Source organism: Acanthamoeba castellanii, assembly GCF_000313135.1.
Source record: "Acanthamoeba castellanii str. Neff unplaced genomic scaffold scf7180000084664, whole genome shotgun sequence".
Classification (NCBI taxonomy): domain Eukaryota; phylum Discosea; order Longamoebia; family Acanthamoebidae; genus Acanthamoeba; species Acanthamoeba castellanii.
The window spans coordinates 613,089-636,082 of record NW_004457466.1 but is presented as its reverse complement, the minus strand read 5'-3'; the positions used below and the strand labels follow the sequence as shown (position 1 = coordinate 636,082).

The window sequence follows — 22,994 nt, the reverse complement described above, 5'->3', positions numbered from 1 at the left end:
CCATCAATCATCCAACAGATGATGCAGAGAATGGAGGCGCTTGGTGAGGTGGTCACCTTACCTGAAGAAGCGGCTGGCCTGGGCGCTGGAGCTGACCTGCTGGAAGCGGATGCCGCCGGTGGCGTAGACGTCCTCCCCAGGCCCCACCGCGTATCTGCACTCTCCAGAAGCACCAGGCCTCTGAGGTAAGCCATTGTATGTGTGCGTAGAGGGTAGGAAGTACTAAACGCACCCGTTGAACTTGAATGCTGAGTGGGATTTCTTAGAATTGAAGATCTTGCTGACGCCCTGCCTCACAGCAACTATGAACTGCTCGCGCAGCTTCTGGATCTGGTCGTTTTTCTGTGTGAAGAGGTTGTGAGTAAGACCTCAGAACGCAGAACGGGCACCGCTTTGGGTGGTGTGTCACCTGAGCACACGACAACGTGGGGTCCAACAGTGCCATCATCAGCTGCATGGTCCAGTCCCGCTCCTTGATCTGCTCGTCCCACCACTTACGCTTGTGTTGTTCCTGGTTTGTGTGTGTGTCCGCATTAATGAGGATGGGGTGTAGAAATGCCAAGCATCATCTTTGTGGAGTACCTCTTCTATTCTGCACTGGGCCAAGTGCCTGGCGTGGTCCCGCAGTTTGCCCCTTTCCTCTCGCCTCTTCGCGGCTTCTCGAGGCGAGGCGGCCAGGAGGGCTCCGGTGGTGCTGCTATTGTTGTCGTAGAGGCGCCAAGCCAAGTCGTCTCCGCCAAAGAGGTTCTCGTCGTCGTTGTCTTCGTTTTCATCGATGCCAACAATAGGGCTAGCGGAAGCGAGGCGACGCACTAGATTGCGCTGCCGCTGGTCCTCGTAGCCATGTTGCAGTGGCGGCGGTGTAGCCGGCAGACGAGGCGCAGTCGAAGAAGCAGTTGGTGATGGTACGAGGAAAAGGGGTGCAGGCCTCGGAGGCTCGGCCGACGTGGACTCTCCCGTTGCGTCCGTAAAGGAACTTGAAGATGAAGTAGAAGACAGCATTGGTGGCTCTCCCTAACGCCATTCCACCGAAGCTGAGTGTCAACATCGAGTTTTAACAAAATGGGAAAGAATAGGGGGTGGGCACCCAGGGGAAGAGGTTGTTTTCTGTGACGAGCGGGGGCCGTGGTGCTGGCATTGGGGTGGGTGTCAGCGTGGGCGCTGGTATGGGGACCTCCACACCTGGTGGGGTCCAGGTGAAAACAGGCCAGGCCTGTTCTCCTTCCTCTTCGAGAGGTAGCCCCAGAATTCTGGCTACTTCCTCTTCCATTTGCTCGTTGTCCTCGTCGCCAGCGCCACTTTCCTGCTCTCCCCACTTGTCTTCATCTTCCTTTGCCTCCTTCTCCATCTTTATCTTTTCCCACAAGTTCTGGCTTCTGCGGAAGAAAAGTCACGGCCTGTTTTTTTGTCCGTCGTCTGTATTTTCTCTTTTCATTTCTTTTTGACTTTTTATGTTAAGCCGCGGCGACTACTGGGTGGACAGGGCGGGAATCATCTTCATGCCGTGCCTGGCCGAGATGGTCACGGCGGGCAGATAGGAGACGTCGTGGCCGGGCACAAGCTCCAGCGACAGCTGTTGCAAGAGGAGACAGGCCAGCACCTTGACCTCGAGATAGGCCTGTGACACCGCACAACGCCCCATTTAGACGATGGTGCGGTGATGTGTGCCGTTGCGTGCGGTGCGTGCGCGTGTGTTGGGTACCATCTTGACGCCGAGGCAGGTGCGAGGACCGTAGTTGAAAGGAATGAAGGGGAGCGTGCCTACGGAGGGCACCGGCTTGCCGCCGTTGTGTTCGCTGCCCAGCCAGCGATCGGGCTTGCACGACAGCGGTCGGCCCAATAGTCTGGGATGCCGTCCCAAGACCCATGGACTGTAGGCTATGTCGCTCTGAAAGACCATCGTGAGTGCTATGTATGGGCGCTCACTCATGCACACACGACACACGACGCGCGACACACACAACATGCAACAAACACATGGGGGGGGGGAATGATTACCCCAGCTGGAATGAAGGTGCCATCGGGCAAAACGTCGTCCTTCACTGCCGACTTGCGGTCCACAGGCACTGGAGGATAGAGCCTGTAACGCAAGGTTGCGTCGTGAGCACGAGACCAACAAAAAGCCATGGAGACAGCACTACGGTATGCACACCTCAGCGTTTCGTCGATGACGCGCTCGAGGCACTTGAGCTGTTGCACGTTGTCATAGGTGGGCAGCCCGCCCTTCAGCTCGTCCTTGATCTCGTCAGCCACCTATTGTTGCGTTGCACAAGCGACAGACATGTCAGGCCAAGAGGAGCCCACCCCCAATGTGGTGCGCAGGCGTGCCACATACCTGTTGTCGCACGTCAGGGTACTGAGAGAGCAGATAGAACAGCCACGTCAGCGTCTGCGCTGTCGTATCGCGTCCGGCAATACTACATGGCGAGCCGCGAGTGAGCAAATGTGGACTTGAGCCAACACACAGGGCACAACGGGGACATTTGGGCGTACATGAAGTTCATGATGATGTCCCGCAGGAACTTGTCGCTGAAGGGCAGTCCGTCGTCGTCGCCGATGCTCAAGCAGCGTGAGAGCAGGTCGGTCCCTTCGTCAAGGCTCTTCTGTCGCCTTTCGTCGATGACCTCCTGCGCGAAGGCGTCCAGATCGCGAACCGACGCGCAGCTTCCACTCCATCTCCGACCACGGGGTCCACTGCGACCAACACCAAGGGTAAGTGCCTTGCACAATGTGGAATAAAAGGAATGCGTTGTGGTCACGGGTATGACCACGAACGTACCCTGTACCAGGGGTAGCGGAAGCGGTAGTCGCAGGCAAGGGTGGCGGTGTTGAAGGCCTTGGAGAAGCTGACGTCCTTCTTCAGTGACCCGATAGCCTTGCCGAAGGCGATCTCTACGGTGTGCACAAGAATTAGGATCTTAAGGTATAACACCACCGCACACAGTCTCGCAAAGAGGGGGCGCTGCAGCGTACCTCCGATGGAGTCGAGGGTCGCACGACAGAAGAGCTCCTGCACGTCCACTACCTGACCTTCGTTCGCCTTCAGAATCTCCACCACCTGTGCGTGGCAGTCACGGGCGATGAGATAGAAGAGTGCATGTGCGTGCGTGCGTGGCGATTGCGACGTACCTCTTGGCCGTGCTGGACGAAGATGGGCACCATGCTGCGCAGTTCACGCACCTTGAAGAGGTGACTCGCGGTCTGCCTCTGTTGCTTCCAGCAGCTGCCGTTGGTGTTGAAGATGCCATCGCCCAGAAGGGATACAGCGTTTCCCTGAACTCGTCACCCTGCCACGCGCGAGTCAGCACCGCACACACCGCACACACCGCACACACCGCACATCCGTAAATGCAGAAGAGCAAGGCGGGGTACCTTGATGTAGTTGTCGAAGTTGACCTTGAGGATGTGGTTGACCGCAGCCGGGTCGATAAGCACAAAGTCCAGCGGCTTGCGAGGAATGGAGAACACACACACTTTACCGTACTGCACTCGAGTGTGAGATTCGAAATCGATTCAGGCACGAGGAGGAGGAGGGGAGAAGGCCAACAAACCTTGAGGGTCATGTCATAAATCCAATCGTAGAATTTCTCGTTTTTGCTGACGGCTTCGATGAGATTGTAGAAGATGGGGATGCCGGGAGGGCCAGGCGCTGTCAGCCTCTGTGCGTGCACAGCAAAATGAAAGCATGATGTTGGTGAGAATCTTGGCCCCTTCCTCAAAATCACTCCTCTAAGAGCAACGGAAAAATCGTTCTTCGGCGCACCTTGCGATCAACGCGCCATTTGATGAAGGCCAGCACGCACACAGCAGCTACACCCACCAGCACGCTCAGCAGGCTCACCATCTTGTCTCAAGCTTGCCTCTGAGAGAGAGTTAGTTGTGTTGCGTTTGTTGTTTTCTTTGCGCTTGTTTCGGTATTGTAACGTTCCGCCCAATCGCTCTTTTACCAGATTCGCTCCCATTCGCTCGCCGTAAGCCAGCGGCCGAGTGGCTGGGTGGGTCTGGGCGCCACGTCGTGCTCCCGAACTATCCAACTACTGGGAAGCGGCAGGGGCACGAGGCAAAGAAGGGAATGGTGGCATTCAACAAGAGTTTATGTGTGAAAGAGATAAAGGGACAGAGTCATAAAAATGAAGAAAAGAAGCTTGCTGTGGCCGCTTGGGAGAGTCTGCAATCAGGCCAGGCAGTGGTGGAAGCGGGATCCGGGCAACGCGAAGCCTGGCATCGGTGGGGGAGCGCAGAAGCTCGTGCGCGGGTGGTGAGGGCCCTGGCCGAGGCCGCCGCAGTGGCGAGGCCCGTGGGCGTGGTGGTGACGTCCAAGACCGTGGTGTCCCTTGGGGCAGCGGAGGGCCTGATGCGCACACTCCCTCTTGGCCATGCGGTGGAGGAGGAGCGCCTCGATCTGGCGCGAGTGCGCGGGGTGATGGTGCTTCTTCCACTTGTGGTCGTGGCGGCCACGACAGGGCTGCGGCTCGCACTCGGCTTCGTCGATGTGATGGTGGCGAGGGTGACGAGGGTGCGGCTGGTGGTGAGGATGGCGAGGGTGCAGCTGGTGGACCTCGTGGTGAGGGCAGTGGAGGTAGTGATGGCCCACGAAGTGGTGGGGTCCGGGCATGGGCTCGCACTCGGCTTCGCCGATGTAGTGGTGGCGGTGGTGGAGCGGGTGCGGCTGATGGTGAGGATGGTGAGGGCCGTGGTGGCCTTCGAAGTGGTGGCGGTGCGGGCCGTGGTGGCCTCCAAACTGGCGGTGCGGGCTGTGGTGCCTGTGGAAGAAGCCCGGAGGCGGAAGCAGCTCATCAGTAGCGCGAGCCGCCTTCCTCTGGCGCCACACGCGGGCAGCCTCCTCGGCGAGGTCTACGTTGCCGTTCCACTTGGCCACGAGCTTCCTGCACCTCCGCTCGGGTATGTCGAAGCCCTCCTTGTCGAGTCTCTTCTTCAGCTCCTGCGCGGCCTCTTCGTGCTTGGCCGAGTCCTCCTTGTAGGCCTTCTTGTGGGAGCAGTTGGTAGATTCCTCCGCGTTCTTGGTGGCCAGGAACAGACGGAGGGTCTTGCCCTGGAAGGAGTCGAGGGCATGGTGCAGCTCCTCATCGGACGAGACGCACACGCGGTCCTGCTCGTCGTCGAGGTAGCGCAGGTCGAGCTGGTGGCGCTCACCCAGGCCGAAGGACCTCCTCACCTGACTCTCAAGCTCGGCGAAGCTGGCGCTGGTGGTGCCCACCATGCGAGTATCGCTGGAGTAGGTGACCTTAACGTAGACGGGGAGGATGTTGGTGGTGGTGCTAGAGTGCATGTTTGCAGATAGGTAGGAGGTGCTGATTGTTGTAAGTGTGTGTCCGGCGAGTGTTGGATTGCGGAATAGACGGTCTGGACCGGCGCCTTTTTATACCAGGGCTTGGCCGTCGCTTCCCTGAACTGATAGGTTGGACTGTCGCCCGAAAGTTCTTGTTTGCGGGCCAAATCGGAGTACAGACCGGCAATTCGGTCCCTTCAGTTTTCGCCGTTAAACCATTCCTTCCCCCAAATTTCGCGGTAGGGCCTTTCTTGGATGTGCCGTAACGAGTCTACAGAAAATTAATTTTCCTTATTTTCCCTTAGCACGCTGCGCACATTCCGCACTTGCAGGGAGATTTGTGGAGGGACATCATGCCGACAAGGCGTCCACTGAACTTTACTGGAGAGTGCTCAATACACAATGCTGAGTGGGACATAGGCAAACAGGGGAGACATCCCGATGCGCGTGAACAGCTTGGGTACGTCGTCGCCCCGGCTCAGGCTCACCTTCACCACCAGCTCGTAGACATCCGTGGTCGTATCCTTCTCCTGTTGTGACACAGGCCCTCCCGTCAGTCACAAGACACGACACCCACGACACGTACACGCACACGACACACAGTGGAATTCTCACCTCGGCGTTCTCGGTGATGGCAACGGCCTCGCCGCTGCCGGAGAGGCCGGGCGCGGCGGGGTCGTCTTCGGCGAAGGCGCGCAGGACGTCCTTCGAAGGGAGCGAGTAGTCGAGCGTGGTCTTGAGCACCTGCCAGGCCTCCAGCGGCAGGCCCGCGGCGGTGGACTCGAAGCTCTTCTCGGTCTTCTCCCGCAGCGCCTTGGCCTTGACGTCCTTCTCCTTAGGTGCCTTGCCCTGGTCGATGCGTTGGAGGAATACCTGGATCTGCTTGATCGTCTTGCTCGAGTTGTTCTCCACCTTGACTGCACGGTCGAAAAAAAAACAATCAATATCAATAACAAATACTGATTGTAAAATAATAAAAAGCGAGAGGCAGTGGGGGTGAGGTTACCAGTGATCTCAACCGGGTCCTCGGCGCCCCATGTTTTCCTCTTGGGCACGCCACACGTCAAAAAGATCGATTGCGACCTGGGCACGAACCGTCAGCGCTTGGTTAATTCTCGCACGACACACAAAAACGATGTAGCATCGGCGTACCTGGTGAATGGGAACTTGATGGTCTTCTTGATCTTGATCTTCTCCTGGCCGTTCTTGATGAAGCTTCGCGTCTCCACTTCCTCCTCCTCGGTGATCTCCTGGTGATGCGTCTTTTTCTTCTTCTCGGAGACGGGCTTCTCCTTGGCGGAGGACTTGGTCAGGGTGGCCCGCCTCTCGTCGGTCTTTCGCGCGGCCTTCGGGCTGCTCACCGTCTCCTTGCTCTTGCCCTTGTCCTCCTCCTTTTCTTTTCCTTCTCCTTCTCCTTCTTCTTATTGGTCCTGGGCGAGCTGACGTCGCCGTGCAGGTTGCCGTCCTTCGAGGCCTGTCGCTTCAGCTTGCTGCAAAAAGTTTGACGTGAGACCACACGACACACGCGACACACACGACACGCGCGCGACGGTGATGATGGTGGACGTACTTGAGCTCCTTCTCCTTGGAGTTGGCCTTCTTGAGCTCCTTCCGCAGGTCCTTCTCGGGGCTCGTGCCCTTGATGGCGTTGAGGATGTTCTCCGCGGCCTCCTTCGTCAGACTCTTCTTGCGCTCCTTCTCCTTCTCCCGCTTGTCCCCTCCTGACACCACCTTCTCGAGCTTGCGCTCCTGCGACGCCGACTTGTTGTCCTCCACCTTCTTGTCGTCTCGGTTCTCCCCCGATTTCCGCTTCTCGTTTTTGTCGTCCTTGTTCTCCTTCTTCTCGACCTTGTCGTCTTTTTCCCTTGAACCTTTCTTGTCGTCCTTGGTCGTTGTCTGTGACTCCGCGACTTGGTCCGGCTGATTGTTGGCGACGTCGTCAACGGGTTGCGGCTGCGGCTGCGGCTGCGGCTGCTCAGTATGCGCGAGCTGGTGTTGGTGCGTTTGCTGCGGTTGCTGTTGCTGCTGGTGCGCCCGGGGCGAGGCCTTGATGTCGCCGCCGCCCTCCTCGACCTGCTTGATGATCTTCATGTGCTCCTTCCGCTTCTTCCGCTCCTTCTCCTCGGCCTCTCGCCTCTCCACCTCCGACGGCTGCTCGTCGACGCACACCGCGGCGTTCTGCAGCTCCAAGAAGATCCTGCTAAGCCTCTCCAAGACGGCTGCACATCAACTCGACGGTCAGTCGCACATCACAAAAACAAAATTGTTATTACTATTATAATACCTTTGAAGGAAGGTCGCTTGGAGGGCTCGTAGGCGGAACAATCGCAGAGGAGCTCCCACAGGGCCTTCGGGGTGTCCTTGGGCACCTTCTTCCTGAACTTCTCAAAGTCGAAGGCGAACTCGCTCTCGGCCAGCCTCTCCGGAGGTCGCTTCCTGGTGACCAACTCCCACAGGACCTAGCCATGCCGTGCGAGCGCAACATCATTAGACGGAACGTAGGTATCAAAAGAACGAAAAGCGAAAAGCGAAGAGAGAGAGAGATGGATCTGCACCATGCCGAAAGAGAATACGTCTGCTGACTTGTCGTACTCTTCTTCGAGAAGCATCTCCGGAGCCATCCTAATAGGCATCGATGGATGATAAATAAAAATACAAAAAGTGACACTCACTTTGTCACGCAGGGAACAGTGTAGCGCACCATTCGTCCGTGCCCACGACCGACAAGTGCTTGCGTTCATGCGCCGGCGGCATCTTGCGCGCCAACCCAAAGTCGCACACCTTCACACGCCACGCCTCATCCACCTGAGACATAACATGGGCGCGCGCACGAGTGAGATGACTGGAGGCGCGATAAAGCGGCGAGCTGGGCGTACGAGCAGATTGGCCGACTTGAGGTCACGGTGCAGGATGTTGCGGTGGTGGAGGTAGGCCATGGCCAACGCAATGTCGGTGGCGAACGAGAGTCGGCGAGCCCACGACAGGGGGATGCTTTCATCTGTTGGTTGTTGGTGAGCATCGGTCAACAGGGGAACGCAAGCAGGAATTAAAAATATATTGCTAAATATAAATTCATTGTCGGAAGCTGACCGAGTAAGACGAGGAGGGGTCACCAGCAGTTATAACTGCTTGTTGGTTCTCCTACAAATAATGATGCTAATAATAATGGAAAACGAGGTTGTCTATTTCGTGTTTCAATTTGCCGAAAAAGGAAAAATAGCAAGGAACAGCAAATAAAATGAAGCACCGGATTGCGCAAAGGTGATTTGCTCTGGATGGCGAGTTGGGGGTGGAGGGAGGAGAAATGAATCTAATTCGAAATTAAAATGTCCAGATTTTGTCCCGCGCTACACATTCGAGATGAGGAACTGGTGTGCTGGCATCTAAAAGAAAGAGGTATGGGTACCTTTGAGGATGGAACGAAGGCTGCCGCCAGCCACGTACTCAGTGATGATGAAGACGTCCTTCCCGTGGCGCACAATTCCCATTAATTGCACGATGTGTGGGTGGAAGACGCCCCTGTAGCAGAAACAAACCACATCGCTCACGATGAGTTTCTACCCTCTTTTGAGGGGCTGAGAGCCTGGTTGGCACCCAGCAACTCATATCAATTGAGAAAAACAAACATCTTTGTGCTGAGATTCGCAAGAGCAAAGTCGCAGCAGAAAGAAGATCCTTCGCGGTGGGGAAACACGGGGCAGCGTACCTCAGGGTGCTGAGTTCGCGTTCGATGTAGATCTCCAGGTCCTCTTCGTCAACGGCAAGCAGGCGCTTGACGGCGACGCGCGTTCCGATGTAGTCGGCCTCCCACACTTCACCAAAGTTGCCTCCGCCCACCTTCCTCAGGAGGGTGATTTCTGAAGGATGGATGCTATACTTGAGTTCGGACATGTTGTCGTGTTTGTGCGCTTCTGCTCAGGCCTTGAAACGCTTTGCCTCGCCCCTCGAGATCAATCAATCAACCGCTCTCCTCCTTCTCCTCTTCTCGAGACAAATCTGTCCTTCACTCACCAGGCTGGCTGCCTGTCTCGATTTGAAGTCAACACGAGAAAGAAGAGAGCAGAACGACCACCCGGGCGGTCGTCTCGCCGGACCCACCGCGTGCTGACGACACTCGAGTTCACGGGCGAAACAACTATTAATTAAGGAATGGTATGATCGGCATCCGATGTGGTTGTGAACGTTTTGTGCAGCTCTCGTGCGGCTTTATTGAATGTTGACCCAACCACAGCGCCGCAGCGGGAGTTGCGACGTCATCAAGGTGCGCAAAGCGCCAACCAGAGCAGGGCAAGAGATGACACGACGATGTGACGGGCGTAAGTTTGCGAAATTTTGAAACTGTTAAGAAATTCATTTCGATTTTGGAGATGAAAAAGAAGGGAAATGGGAGAAGGAAGAAAGCAGAGGTTGCGCGAGCGAAAATGAGTCAAGAGGCCGAAGAGCAAATTGTTGTGGCGTTCAAAAAGCCAGGAGCGGGAAGAAAACAAAAGGCCAGACTACGCAAGAAGATCGTCGAAGATGAACCAGAGACTGAGGCAGACCAGGAAGCCGAGACAGAGGAAGGCGAAGATGACGCGCCCCTGGGGTACGATTTTTTAATTGTTTTGACAATTTAATTGTACACCATTTTTAACAAAATTCTGCAGCTTGATGTTGCGCGAGACCCGCAAGTTGCAGAGGGAGAGGGAGCGAGTCAAGGGCTGCGAAGCCGCTGCCACGAGGTCCCCCCCAAACTTCAAACGAAACAACAAGCCCTTTTGTGATTCTTTGGCTTACACTCGCGTCCGACTCGTGTTTTTTCTTCTTCTTCTTCAGTACCGAGGTGCTGCAGAAGATCGCGACCTCCAGTTTTGTTCGTCCCGTGGCCAACGACGATGACGACAAGGAGACACACCTGCTGGAGTCCACCTTCACTGTACAGGCCGAGCAAGATGTGGTCAACCCGCTTCTGTACGTAGCAACCACCCCCTTCATGCGTTGGTCTGCACAACGCCCAGCGATCGGTGGCGCTCACGTCTTCTTCTGCTCCACCTCCTACTCGACAGGGAGAACTACATTGAGGCGCGGCTGCGGGAGTTCCGCGAGACAAGGGCGAAGGAAGCGATCGAGAAGGCCAAGGCCGAGCGAGGCGTCGATTGGCGAGACAAGGAGGAGACCACCGAGAAGGAGTTTGATCTCAGAGGTGCGTTCGCACGCTCCCTGTGTGTAGTTAGGCACGGGCCTTACGCCTACGCTTTGTGTTCCCACAACAGAGGAGGAGAGAAAGCTCTACGAGATCCCGGAGCATCTCAAGGTGTCGGAGACCATGCGAAGCGATGATCAAGTGAGCGAGGCCTGGCTCACTGGCATCCAGGAAGTCGAGCTGCCGATCGAGTACCTCGCTCGTTCTTCTCTCGTCGTTGTGTGTGTGTGTGTGTGTGTGTGTGTGTGTGTGTGTGTGGTGTCGTTCACGGCTCACCATTCATCTGCTGTGACCTTGCAGGTACAAGCTCAAGAACATCGAAGCGACTGAGGACGCCAAGCGATTGCTGCTCAAGCGTAAGGAGGGACCCAAGCCGCCACCTCAGCCCGACGCCTACAACACCAGATGTACGCGTCCTCTCCTTTCACGCCCACGCGCAGCACCGCACGCGGTACCCAGCGCGCATCGCTTGACGTTCACTGGGCTGATGTGATGCCGGGTGGTGCGCGACCGCAGTTGGCCGGCCATCGACGCAGACGCAGATCGTGAGGAGGGACCGAAACGCCCACAGGGACAGCAACCGGGACCGAAACAACGACGGCCAGCAGCAGGGCGGCTGGCGAGGCGACCACCACAGGGGAAAGAAGTCAGAGCAGGCCACTGACGACATCGCCTTTGAGCGCTTCAAGAAGAGGTTCCGTCGTTGAGGTACCATCGATACAGAACTACGCGCGCGGTGCTCGTTGGAGAGGCCCTCTGTCCTCTTTTTGATTTTGATTGGCTTTACATGATTACATTGATAGCGTAGCACTGCAACCGATAGTTCGAACATTTCCTACGCTCCGAAGGTGCACGTTTCCACGTTGTGTGCCTGATTCCTTCATGCAAGGGCGAAGAATGTCAACTACTGGGCAACCAGCGCAAGGCCATGGTGCCGCCTCTGAAGGTTGTGCCGCGTCTGGCGAGGACATGAGCGTGGCTGCCACAAGGTCAGCGCCACTTCCTCCACCAGGCCTCGAGTCGAAGTGGACGAGATTTCCAGGTCTGGCTGTTGTTTACACGGAAGTCGAAAAACGTGAAAGAGTGCACAAGGAAGTTGCTTCTTTCTTCTCTAACGACAACACACATGGCATCATCGAAGTTGACCGAGCTGGATGACTACCGCCTCCTGGGCCGGTCGGGCCTGAGGGTGTCGCCCCTGTGCCTCGGCACCATGACCTTCGGCACCGATTGGGTACGCAACGTCTCATTGCGCCCAGCAAGCTGCGTCGTGGTGCCGCCATGACCGTGAGCTCAACCTTCAGCCACTCTCTTGCGCAGGGAGCTGGGGCCGACTTCGAGGAGAGCAAGAGGATGTTCGACCACTACGTCGAGCTGGGCGGCAACTTCCTCGGTACCGCGGTTTGCTTGGCCTCTTTGGGGGGGGGAGGGGGATAGAAGGCTCACCGCGGAGTGCTGGCAGACACGGCCAACGTCTACACCAACGGCACCAGCGAGCGGTACGTGGGCGAGCTGGTGGCGCCCATGCGCAGCCAGATGGTCGTCGCTACCAAGTACTCATCCAACGTGGCAGCTGGCGGTCCCACAGTACATGAGCTTTCCACCAACCCCCCCCCCATCCACCAAGATGTTGATGCGAATGGTTTTGCCCTCCTGTGTAGACGCACAGCACAAGAACCCCAACTTCGGGGGCAACCAGCGCAAGGCCCTGGTGGAGAACCTCGACGCCTCGCTCAAGCGCATGAAGCTCGACTACATCGACATTCTCTACGTCCACGTGTGGGACTGCCGCACTCCCGTGGAAGAAACCATGCGGTTCATTGCCCCCCCCCCCACCAACATCAAGCAAGCGTCTGGTCGTGTTGATGATGGTCGGTCTGTCACACAGAGCTCTGGACGATGTGGTGAGGAGCGGGAAGGCACTCTACGTGGCGGTGAGCGACACGCCGGCGTGGGTGGTCTCCAGCGCCAACGCTGTGGCCCAGCTGCGCGGCTGGAGTCCCTACATCGGGCTGCAGACGCGGTACAATCTTCTGGACCGGTCGCTCGAGTGGGAGCTGGGGCCCATGGCCCGGGCGCATGACATCGGCATCATCCCCTGGGGCGCCCTCGCCGAAGGCTTTCTCACCGGCAAAGTACCACTACACCACCATCAACTTCACCGTCTTATTGTGCTTGACCTTGTCTGACCTTCTCTTTCTATAGCGTGTGCGTTGCGTGTGCGTGTGCGTGTGCGTGCGTGTGCGGTGACAACTGACAGCACACTCGCGACCGCGTGTCGGCGGACAGCAAGCGCGGAGCGTGGGTCGACAAGCACACGAAAGAGGAGCGGAACTGGAGGATCGTGGACGAGGTGGTGGCGGTGGCCAAGGAGGTGGACCGCTCGGCGGCGCAGGTGGCCCTCAACTGGCTGGCCCAGAAGCCCGGCGTGACGAGCCCGCTCGTGGGTGCGCGCACGCTCGACCAGCTCAAGGACAACATCGCTGCGCTCGAGTTCACCCTCTCGCCCGACCACATGCAACGCCTCGACCAGGTGAGCGCCAGGCCGCCCGCTGAGCAGCCCTTCCCCGCGTCGTTCATCGCCGCGCGCGACTACACGGTGGGCCTCACGAAGGTGGCCACGCGCTACAACTGAGGACCCGAGGTGCCGCTCGCGATCGAGAGAAGATTGGTGATTGTGGCGCGCAGCTTCATTGTTGATGATGATCGTCAGTGTGGTGCCGCAGCTGCCAATACACTTCGTCTGGGTCTCGCTTTTCTCGTTCTTCATTCACAGGTTCTTGACGATGAGCGCTCCCCGCGGCACCAGGTCTGCGCAGTCCACACACACAGTCAGCGCTAAGCGGCCAAAACGAGGCATGCACGGTGACTAGTACCCGCGGCTCTGAGCGTGGTCGAGTCGAGGGAGCTGCCGCTGTAGTCTTTGCGCGGGAAGGTCGTGCTCAGGGCAAACGGTCTCCCGTCAGTCCTGCACCACCACCGCCACCACCGCGCCGCCTTGATATGAGCACTTGCCCCCCCCCCAAGCCCCCAGAAGGGGGCATGCCACGACCGACGCACCTGCTGGCCTGGACCCAGCTGTGGACGACCCGCAGCGAGTCGTCGGGCTTGAATGAGTTCTGCAGGGTCTTGCCGTCCGGGAATCGCACCTGCACCACGGCCTCGGTCGCCGTGGACGCGCTGCTTGCCGCGACTGCTCGCAATGCGATCATGCAGACCATGGAGAGAGTACTTGCGTTGAGCACCATTGGTGCAGGAGATGATATAGAGAGAGAGCGAAGCGAGATTCGAGTTGTGGGTACCCGGTTGCGCGGCAGGGGCAGCGGCAGCAGGTGCAGGCGCCGGGGCAGCGGCAGCAGCGGGCTGTCGAGCAGCCAGCTTCGCGGCCTTTTCTCGCGCCAGCTTCTCCTTGATCTCGCGCAGCGCCCGCGCCTCCTCCTGTTGTGATCGAGAATGCGCGAATTCAGTCAACAGCGGCCGCTGCGCCACGCGATGGGCGTGTGTGTGGTCAGAGTCGACACGGGTGAGTGGCACGGTACGATACCTGCTTCTCCTTCTTGCGCAGAGCGAGGTCGCGCTGGATCTGCTCCTCCTTGAACTTCTCCTTGGCCGCCAGGATCTCCTTGCCCATCTGCCTTCGCTTGAGCTCGCGTTCGCGTTCGGCCTGAACGAAAGTGAAGAAGAAGAAGAAGAAGAAGAAGAAGGAATTGAGCCAATTTGTGTCACTGTTGAGCTGTGTCGATCGAGATCAAGGAGGCACGCGAGCGAGTTGCGAGCGCTGAAACGGCGAACCTTCTTCTCTTCTTCCTGCTTGAGCCTCAAAACCTCCTTCCGCTTCTCCTCGAGCCGCTTGAGAGCGGCCTCGCGCTCCTCGGGGGTGAGTGGCTTTCTCTCGGGCATGGGGATGTCCTCGGTGAAGTGCCCGAACTCGTGATCTGCCCAAGGGTCGGTTGCCACACGTCACCATACGCACATGAGCACGATGGCGCTGGAAGAACATGCGTGATACGACACACACGACACACGACACACGACACACGACACACGACACACGACACACGACACACGACACACGACACACGACACACGACACAACACGACAAACAACGCACAACACGGTGCTTCAGCTTCGATTTCGTACCGGGGTCGTGGTTGATGAGCCGCTTTTCGTAGCAGGCGTCGCAGAGGTCGTAGTCCTTGCACGACTTACACTTGTGGCGCGTGCCGACGATCTGATCCTTGCACGTATCGCTGTGTGTGTGTGTTGTGTGTGTGTGTGGTGTGTGTGATGTAGTGTGTCGTGTGTGTGTCGTGTGTGCATACGGCGTGAGCCATCGAACGGTGTTAAAGAAGCAGCTGGCTCGGGAGAAGGGAAATGACCATAGGGCGTTGTGGACGGTGGGCGGTTTCTCTGCACCGTCGACGGCCATCGGTTGTGGTGCCTGGCCAGTGGGCGCGTTACCGCCTGTGGCTGCCGCTGGAGCATCTTCAGCAGACTCAGGGTGCGAGAAGATCCTGTGGCAGACCCAAACAACTCGGCGTAAGGGGGAAGGGTGGCGCATCCCACAGATCATGCATGGATTGATTAATATAGATTTATAATGATATATAGATTGATAATAATTAAAAAACAACTTATCATAGATTTATCGCGTGAAGTGCATTTCCTGGTAGCTGCTTGCCAAGCATTACAAGATGTTGCGTGCACGCACCACTCCATAGCAGCCTCAGTCGAGGTGTTGCCAGTGGCAGCGATTGCCTTTGCCGCCTGGCCTTGCGAAAAGCCCATCTCCATCAATTGCGCCACCGATGCCATGCTTTGATCACTTTCGTTTCTGCTGCACGATCTACCTTTCTCTCCTTCCCTCTCTGCGCCACGCAAAGGAAACGTGTGTAGTTAACTCACCGAAGCACATCGTACCCAGTAGCCATTTCATCACGCCAGGCCGGTTAGCTTAGTTGGTAGAGCGTGGTGCTAATAACGCCAAGGTCGTGGGTTCGATCCCCACACTGGCCATTCTTTTTCTTCCTCGCTAAATCGACAAAATTAAAAGTCCGACAGCATTGGCGAAGAATAAAAGCCATTGGTCGGGGAATTTTACGAGAACATACTTGGCGTTGAATGTTTGGGGCGTCACCTACACGACCCCACCACGGCCGTTAGATCTGTAAGTTAGATAAAACTAAATAGGAGGTCGAAAAAAACGAAGGGTGAAGATAGAATAGACAAGAAGATGGAAGTGTCCGACAACGGCGCCTCGACATCGATCAAGAAGAGGAACTCCCCCTCGCCCTCGATAGATGGATCATCTACGCCGGCGGGCAGCTCCGGGGGAGGCACATCGACAAAACGACCAAAGGTGAACCGAGCCTGCGCCGAATGCAAGGAGTCGCACACCGCCTGTGACACCGAACGCCCCTGCGCCCGCTGCGTATCGCTAGGGCTGGGGGATAGCTGTCGCGACGCCGAGTGCAAGAAGAGGGGGCGACCCAAGAAGGTCAAACGCAACGCGCGAGGCGCCACCACCCAGAGCATGCCCAGCATTATCAACGGTAAGAACCCCCCCTCTCTTTATTCGTTCTTTTGCACCTTTCGTCTTCGCTCTTCTTGCCGCCCCCCCCTCCGTTCTCGGCCCGCGAAGCTTGGCTTTCGTGCAACTCTTTCATGCAACTCCCGAATTGCTCTCTCCGCTGAAACTTCTCGCGCCGATTTGCTGTTGCTCTCCTTCATTCTGGTCACCAACCATTTCCCGCTTCTACTGCCGTTTGTTGCACTCACATGTCTATCTTGTCGTGTTGTTGGTGATGGTGATGGTGATGGTGTATTGCTCCACCAGTGGCGATGCCGAATGCCTCGCTGGGTATCAGCTTCGGCTCGATGATGGGGCACCCCAACATGCTGGGCGGCGTCCCCTTCTCTCCCGCCGGGCTCCAGTCGTTCGGCCCCGGCGTCCCGCAACACGTGCTCCCTCAGGGCGCAGCCGGCTACCCGGGGGCCGCGGCCGCAGCCGGCGGCGCCCCGTCGTTCCACCCCTTCGCCGCGCAGCTGCAGGCCGGCATGATGATGCCTCCCGCAGCGGCCGCAGCCACGCCACTCAACTCCTCAACCGCCACTTCGCCCGCATCGGCCGCCGCCTCGTTTCCGCCGCCCGTGTCGCCCGCGCAGGCGTTCGGGCGATCCGCGCCGTCGGGGTATACGGGTGTCCAGGTCAAGCAACAGCCGCCGCAGTCGGCGCCCAACAGCGGAGCCTCGCACGCCCACGCCTACGGCGGGTACAGCCACGGCAATGGCCAGCAGTCCACACAATCGCCGGCGTCGCCGCCCAGCCCGATCTTCTCGCACCCGTCGACGACGATCAATTCCTCTTCGCCGCCCTCGCAGCCCTCGCCAACGGTGCTGTCGTCATCGGCCCCCGCCACGGCCTTTCCGGGCATGACCGCCTCCGCTGCCGCTGCCGCTGCTGCCGCCGCCGCCGCGGCGGCGTCGACGCCGATGAGCCAACACGACGGCAAGATGCTGATGTCGGCCCTCTCCATGCTGCTCAAGGAGGTCAAGAGCCTCAAGGAGACCACGCACGAGCTCAAGCAGGAGACCCTCAACCTGAAGAACGAGCAGGTCCTGCTGCGCGAGCAGTTCGCCACATTCCTGTCGTCCCAGGCCGCACCGCACCAACAGCCACCCTACTCCTCCTCCTCCTCGTCGTCGTCGTCGTCGTCGTCCGTGTCGTCGCCTCAGTTCTCGATCATCTCCACAACCGGCGCCGCAGCGGCCGGGCAGCAGTTCTCGCCGCCCTTCGGCAACATTCCGCCGGCGCCGGGCCACCAGCAGCGCTTCGGGAACGGGTCGCGCGGGACTCCCCAGAACCCGGTGCCCTTCTTCAAGGGCATGCCCTACATTGCGGTGGAGGGAATCCAGTACGCGCCCTTCTTCGCTCTTTTAGCTCCGAGCTCTTCTCCCCGCCCATCATTCAACTCCGAATGGCGTTTGTTTGCTCACAAACAACTTCTTCAGTGTGCCGTCGTTCGTGATTCGAAATCCCAACAAGCCGCTGGTGTTTGTGCTGAGGAAGAAGGGCCTCAACGGCATTCTGGCTGCCGTGAACTATGCCTTCTGCCGACTGTTCCAGTTCGAGATGGTACGCCACACCATCAACACACACACACACACACACACACACACACACACACGCACACACACGCACACACACGACACACACGACACACACACACACACAATCCTCCTACAACTATGCGCGAAAGAGAAACGCGACGAAGTTGGTAGAGCCACATCTGTTCTTCTTACACGACTCTACACTGTGTCTCTAGGACGAGATTGTGGGTTGCTCGTGGCAGAAGCTGGTCGCCCCCGGAGAGGCGTCGCGATTATTGCATCTCGTGATCCCCTTCCTCAAACGCTTCAACAAGACCTACAGCCCCGTGCTCACCATCCAGCCCCGATGTCTCACCAAGGACGGCACCATCTTCAAGTGCGCCTTTCTCTCTCCCCTTCCAACTTTATTTAATTGATTCTCTTTCAGTGTGTTTTAATGTTAATTCGTATGTTGTGCTCACCCAATCACAGAGCGGTCACCCGACACCAGTTCTTCTACGATCACGTAGGACGGTACAGGCACCGATGATGTTGTATTTATTTATTCATTGATTGAGCTAACATTCACACTATTTTGTGAATTATGATTGTAAATATTCAGGCCTGTGTGGAGCGCCATCGCGCTGGAGGGCGTCATCCTGACGGGCGAAGAGATGAACGGCAGCCATGCTCACATCCACCAGGTGCGGCAGGCGATGGGCCTGGACAACTGGAGCGAGGACGGCCCGACGGGCATGCCGCACATGGGCCAGGACATGCCCGTGCGCAAGGAGGACCCCCACCAGCAGCAGCCACTGCACAACCAGACGCCCTACTCCCACCCCATGCACGAGTCCACCTCCACGAGCACCAGCACGAGCACAAGCACCAGCACGAGCGTGACCCTCGCCGGCGGCGTCCCGCTGGGCGAACCGGGTCCGGACGGCTGCAGCACGGGCCTGGCCATGAACAGCACCGGCCGGTACTCGTGGGCGTGGATGCCGCCGTCCACGCCGCCCTACATCTCGTCGCCACAGCTCACCATGTTCGAGGAGGACGACCCTTCCGACCACTCCTGAACCCCAACCAACCAACCTTCTACTTCTTCTTTCCTTTCACTGTCATCACCATCATGTTCGTATATTCGTTGTGCATGCAAAAACCTCATTACATTCATCACTCATCGTTCATGATGTTGTCGATTGCGCGTTGAGAAGCTCGTCGCGCACCAGCATGAGAATCTTGCCCATCTTGTTCTCGCCGAGGGTGGCCGACTCGGGTATGCCCCAGTAGGCGTCGTTGCGCGTTCGCTGGATGAGCGTGGCGCCCTTGGTGGCCAACAGCTTGGCCCGCTCCTCCGGGTTCTGCTCGAACTTGGCTCTGATCGCCTCCTCGGCCACGCGCTCCTTCATCTCCTCCCAGTCCTTCCTCAGTGGCTTCGATCTGTCCCTGCCTGTGTGCGGTAGCATGCGTGGCGTGTGCGTCGTGTCGAGCGCGTGGTACGGTGATGAGGGTTCAGACCGGTGCATTTCACTGAACAGAGCCAGAGAAGGGCGCACCCATGTTATGCGCAGCCTTGACGGTCTTGGCCTTGCGAATGGCCTCTTCGTGGTCGCTGCCGACAAACTTTTGCGCCTGCTCCGACCGTGGTGAGGAGATAAAAAGTCGCTTGTGCGGTTGGGGGGGGGGAAGACCTGGAAGTAGTGCTCTACAGAGGGCCATTGTCGGCCACCGATGGTGAAGCCGACGAGAGCACGGTTGGAGAGGAACCCATGAGGGCCGTCCGCAGTTTCGCCCGAGTAGTTCACCACCGTGGCGTCTTCTTCCATTTGGTTTTATTGTTTTATTTTAATTTTAATTTTAATTTTAGCATGAACTTTGTCTGCGTGATTTTCTTTTTATTTTCTTTCGCACATCGTCTTCAGAAATGACGTTTCCCAGACGACTTCCGCGGTTGTCCCGATTTGGCCTTTCTCGAAGGAGGACGTCTGGTTGTCGCGAGCACGATTGTGGCGGATCTTTTCCATCCTCACATCTTCTCCCCAGCAAAGCATCCTTCCATCTCAGCTCTCTGCGAACTCGGGCGAGCCACCTTCGCAAGAAACGATTCTGCACCTATTCTCGTTCGGCTAGAAAATTCGCCTGCATTGGCATCTTCGCCATTATCGGCGTGTTCGCGGAAGGATATAGAGGAAGATGATGAAACCAAGTGCCTCTGCTTCGAACCTCAGCGTTCCCCTCGTGGCAAAGCAGTATCACTACACCGTCGATTGCGATCTTCGCCACAAGAGATCATCTCCAGAAGACCCGAGCGATGATGTCTTCAACGTGAGCGAGGAGAAGGAGGAGGTCGAAGAGCGACCCAGGAAGCGGATGCGGGTCCTAGGCGAGACCGATAGCGAAGATGAAGGAAAGGAAGGGCTCGACGGCACGAGCGAGAAGGACATCTCCAAAGAGGAGATCGAGGACAACATAAATCGCCTGACGCGGCTCATCGAGCCCCTCGACAAGATCAAGAAGGACACCTCCCTCTTCAAGGACACGCTACGTCGAGATCACTTCAACGCCGACTTCCAGCCCTGTGTGCTCAAGATCGAGAACAACATCCAAGAACTCTACATGCAACTCGTAAAGTGCCGATCGTTCTACTCGTTCCTGCTCGATGCGCAACGTCCCGTCCAGGCCGAATGGGGCTACTTCGGGATGCTGCCACCCGAGCTGTTGCTCAAGATCTTCTCCTTCCTCGATGGGAAGGATCTCGCCATCGCCCAGTGCACCTGTACCTTTTTCCGCAAGGTCGGATCGGACGAGTCGCTGTGGAAGACCATCTGCGAGAGCCTCTGGTCCCAGGACATCGCCCTCGGGCAGAAGCCCGCGAACAAGCCTTGGCGCTGGCTCTTTGACTGCAAGATGGTACGCACATCTATAATCCTTCTCCCACATGCCACATCTTGCTTTGAGCAGCTTACGTGCTGGCACGTCACTTCATGTCTAACCTGTGGCGTCTTACATGAGAGCAGCACAGCTTCAAGCGTGGTGAAGAAAAGAACGGGAGTGGACAGTTCACGCTGGAGCACAACAACGTGTACGAGGGCGAGTGGAAGAAGGACAAGCGCCACGGACGAGGGACGGGCATCATGGCCGACGGCCGGCGCTACGACGGCGAGTGGGAGGAGGACATGCGCTCCGGCTTTGGCATCTTCCGCTGGCCCACCACCTGCAACCGCAACGGCGGCGACTCCTACGCTGGCTATTGGAAGGACAGCAAGAGGCATGGCCCTGGTACGTTGAAGCTTACACCTTCTTCTTCTTGTCGTCGGTTCTTAATCATGACATATCAACTGACACATTGCTGCTGCTGCTGCTGCGATGTTCAGGCGTCTACACGTGGGTCGACGGGACCAAGTACGACGGACAGTGGAAGGACGGTAAGCGGGAGGGCACGGGCACAGTCATCTGGCCCGACGGCCGGCGCTACGACGGCGAGTACAAGGACGGCAAGATGGAGGGCAAGGGCACCTTCACCTGGCCCGACGGCAGTCTCTACGAGGGCGAGTACAAGGCCGGGCGGCGGCACGGCTTCGGGACCTACACCTATCGCCAGGCCGGCGGCGTGTACAAGGGCGAGTGGAAGGGCGGGAACCGCGACGGCTGGGGCACCCTCGAGAAGGCCAACGGCGACACCTACAAGGGCAACTGGAAGGACAACCAGCCCAACGGGTGGGGCGTCATGTCCTACGCCAACGGTCAGACGACGCAGAAGATTTGGCACCCGAGAGAGCTTTCGATGGAGCCCTGAACGACCCTCCGTCCGAGCTGCTGGCTCTCTCTTCACCCGTGTATGCATGTTATTTATTTACTCACTTACATATCTCTTCTCTTCTCTTCTCTCTCTCTCTTCTCTCGACCGCGAATGCGCACGCCAACTGTATGACCATCTAGGCGCGGTCTCTTCAAATGTGCGTTTGAACAATGAAGTGTTGTGCACAACCCCAAACAACAACGTGGCTGTGTGTCACAGAGTTTATGTTTTTTTTTGAGTCTTACATGTTGCTGGCATTTTCAGCCCGTGGTGGCATTGGGCTTGATGAAGGCTTCGATCTTTTCGGAGCAGAGGGCCATCACCTCGGGCATGGCCACCAGGTTGTTCATGTAGGCCAGCAGCTTGGTGCGCCGCAGTTCCACCACATCCGTGCTCAGATTGTTGAACAGCTTCTTTCCTGCATTGCAAGTTAACCCGAACGACGAATCTTCAGCTTGTGGCCACAAACACGACACGCAAGACAATATAATCGTACCAGGGAAGAAGGGAATCAGGGAAGGCGACACCCGCTTCGTGATCTGCGCGTACATCAACGGAAGAAGAAGAAGAAGAGAAAGCCGGTTAGAAGAGAATCTCAGGGTACTTGGGCGGAAGAAGACAGTACGCTCTTGTGGAGTTCCAGGAACTCGGAGTAGCGGTGGACGACCGTGTGTGTTTCGTCCCCCCGTCGCACCAACAGCGAATAGACCTGTCGTCGCCCACGCGCGTAAGCCTGCGGTCGTGTACTACAGCGGAAAGAGAAAGAGAGAGAGAGAGAGAGGACGAGAGAGGTACGGTGTAGTTCTTGAACTTGGTTTGGTTGGTCTGCGTGGACGTGATCTCGAAGCTTATCTTGGACTTGTCGGTCGGCGCCGCAGTCGGGATCATCGTCAACCGCGCTGCACCCGCCGCCCCACCACACGCAAACTCCACGTCAGCCACACACGACCGCACACGACCGCAGGACAAGGCACCTTCTAGTGTCGAGGTGCTGGTCTGACTGCAGACGTCGACCTTGACCGCCTTCTTCATCCGCTCCTGGCGCATCTCAGAGTCCGGCCGCTTGGGCAGCCGTCGCACCGGCGGCCGCGGCCGCTCCTTCGTCATGTGCTGCAGTGCGGGCACCGGCGCGCCCTCGGTGGCGACCGCGGCGGGCTGCTCGGGCCGTCGGAGCGTGGGCGGTGGCCCGTGGCACGGCAACACCGGCTCGACGCCCCCGAATCGGGCCATGACCGCCGGCTGCGAGCGCGGCGATATGGGCGGAGCGACGGCCAACGACGACGACGGCGGCGACTGGGCGGCGGGAGAGGGGAGGCGCGGCTGCAGGGTCGGGGCGCGGGTGGAGGCGCGGCGCTGGGACTGGCAGAGGATGTTGGTGAAGCGGTCCTTCTGCTCGACCGTCGTGTTCTGGGTGTAGTAGAGCCGCGGACGGGGCGGCGGCAGCACAGCCCCGTAGGGTCCCGCGGCTCGGTCCAGCGCATACCTGGCCGCGTTCCGCGCTCCGATTCCCACCCGCTGTTGTGTCGTGTGTCGTGTGTCGTGTGTCGTGTGTCGTGTGTCGTGTGTCGTGTGTCGTGTGTCGTGTGTCGCGTGTCGCGCGTCGTGTGTCGTGTGTCGTGTGTCGTGTGTC

At 58.0% G+C, this 22,994-nt stretch overlaps 8 protein-coding genes and 3 pseudogenes across 8 annotated transcripts; 4 read left to right on the top strand and 7 right to left on the bottom strand.

The window, feature by feature from the left end:
• Positions 1 to 57: 57 nt before the first annotated feature.
• Positions 58 to 845, bottom strand: ACA1_372110 (uncharacterized protein; the record flags this gene model as incomplete). The annotated part of the gene is made up of 5 exons (XM_004340309.1): positions 58 to 154; positions 233 to 342; positions 410 to 511; positions 583 to 790; positions 814 to 845. 5 exons carry the CDS (start codon positions 843 to 845, stop codon positions 58 to 60), a joined length of 549 nt encoding a protein of 182 aa, XP_004340357.1.
• A 623-nt stretch (positions 846 to 1,468) lies between these two features.
• On the bottom strand, positions 1,469 to 3,844 carry ACA1_372100 (cytochrome p450 superfamily protein; the record flags this gene model as incomplete). Its single annotated transcript, XM_004340308.1, has 13 exons — positions 1,469 to 1,618; positions 1,703 to 1,888; positions 1,999 to 2,080; positions 2,153 to 2,253; positions 2,336 to 2,417; positions 2,494 to 2,627; positions 2,659 to 2,694; positions 2,780 to 2,892; positions 2,974 to 3,058; positions 3,130 to 3,273; positions 3,373 to 3,483; positions 3,552 to 3,659; positions 3,764 to 3,844. 13 exons carry the CDS (start codon positions 3,842 to 3,844, stop codon positions 1,469 to 1,471), a joined length of 1,413 nt encoding a protein of 470 aa, XP_004340356.1.
• Positions 3,845 to 4,174: 330 nt separating this feature from the next.
• Positions 4,175 to 5,290, bottom strand: ACA1_372090 (annotated as a pseudogene).
• A 392-nt stretch (positions 5,291 to 5,682) lies between these two features.
• ACA1_372080 lies at positions 5,683 to 9,181 on the bottom strand (annotated as a pseudogene).
• Positions 9,182 to 9,711: 530 nt separating this feature from the next.
• Positions 9,712 to 11,179, top strand: ACA1_372070 (hepatocellular carcinomaassociated antigen 59, putative; the record flags this gene model as incomplete). Its single annotated transcript, XM_004340307.1, has 7 exons — positions 9,712 to 9,875; positions 9,937 to 10,011; positions 10,106 to 10,240; positions 10,336 to 10,472; positions 10,543 to 10,663; positions 10,773 to 10,879; positions 10,989 to 11,179. The coding sequence occupies 7 exons, from the start codon at positions 9,712 to 9,714 to the stop codon at positions 11,177 to 11,179; spliced, it is 930 nt and encodes a 309-aa protein (XP_004340355.1).
• Positions 11,180 to 11,598: 419 nt separating this feature from the next.
• Positions 11,599 to 13,107, top strand: ACA1_372060 (oxidoreductase; the record flags this gene model as incomplete). The annotated part of the gene is made up of 6 exons (XM_004340306.1): positions 11,599 to 11,706; positions 11,793 to 11,865; positions 11,935 to 12,059; positions 12,142 to 12,287; positions 12,361 to 12,607; positions 12,733 to 13,107. 6 exons carry the CDS (start codon positions 11,599 to 11,601, stop codon positions 13,105 to 13,107), a joined length of 1,074 nt encoding a protein of 357 aa, XP_004340354.1.
• A 135-nt stretch (positions 13,108 to 13,242) lies between these two features.
• On the bottom strand, positions 13,243 to 15,288 carry ACA1_372050 (UBX domain containing protein; the record flags this gene model as incomplete). Its single annotated transcript, XM_004340305.1, has 9 exons — positions 13,243 to 13,283; positions 13,349 to 13,440; positions 13,533 to 13,665; positions 13,775 to 13,910; positions 14,017 to 14,136; positions 14,265 to 14,407; positions 14,614 to 14,723; positions 14,853 to 14,987; positions 15,185 to 15,288. 9 exons carry the CDS (start codon positions 15,286 to 15,288, stop codon positions 13,243 to 13,245), a joined length of 1,014 nt encoding a protein of 337 aa, XP_004340353.1.
• A 418-nt stretch (positions 15,289 to 15,706) lies between these two features.
• Positions 15,707 to 18,641, top strand: ACA1_372040 (fungal Zn(2)-Cys(6) binuclear cluster domain containing protein; the record flags this gene model as incomplete). Its single annotated transcript, XM_004340304.1, has 6 exons — positions 15,707 to 16,025; positions 16,310 to 17,387; positions 17,485 to 17,608; positions 17,799 to 17,959; positions 18,055 to 18,096; positions 18,185 to 18,641. The coding sequence occupies 6 exons, from the start codon at positions 15,707 to 15,709 to the stop codon at positions 18,639 to 18,641; spliced, it is 2,181 nt and encodes a 726-aa protein (XP_004340352.1).
• Positions 18,642 to 18,749: 108 nt separating this feature from the next.
• On the bottom strand, positions 18,750 to 18,974 carry ACA1_372030 (swarming motility protein ybia, putative; the record flags this gene model as incomplete). The annotated part of the gene is made up of 1 exon (XM_004340303.1): positions 18,750 to 18,974. One exon carries the CDS (start codon positions 18,972 to 18,974, stop codon positions 18,750 to 18,752), a length of 225 nt encoding a protein of 74 aa, XP_004340351.1.
• Positions 18,975 to 19,758: 784 nt separating this feature from the next.
• ACA1_372020 (MORN repeatcontaining protein) lies at positions 19,759 to 21,361 on the top strand (the record flags this gene model as incomplete). The annotated part of the gene is made up of 3 exons (XM_004340302.1): positions 19,759 to 20,475; positions 20,583 to 20,844; positions 20,940 to 21,361. 3 exons carry the CDS (start codon positions 19,759 to 19,761, stop codon positions 21,359 to 21,361), a joined length of 1,401 nt encoding a protein of 466 aa, XP_004340350.1.
• A 263-nt stretch (positions 21,362 to 21,624) lies between these two features.
• Positions 21,625 to 22,994, bottom strand: part of ACA1_371910 — a 4,050-nt pseudogene continuing 2,680 nt past the window's right edge.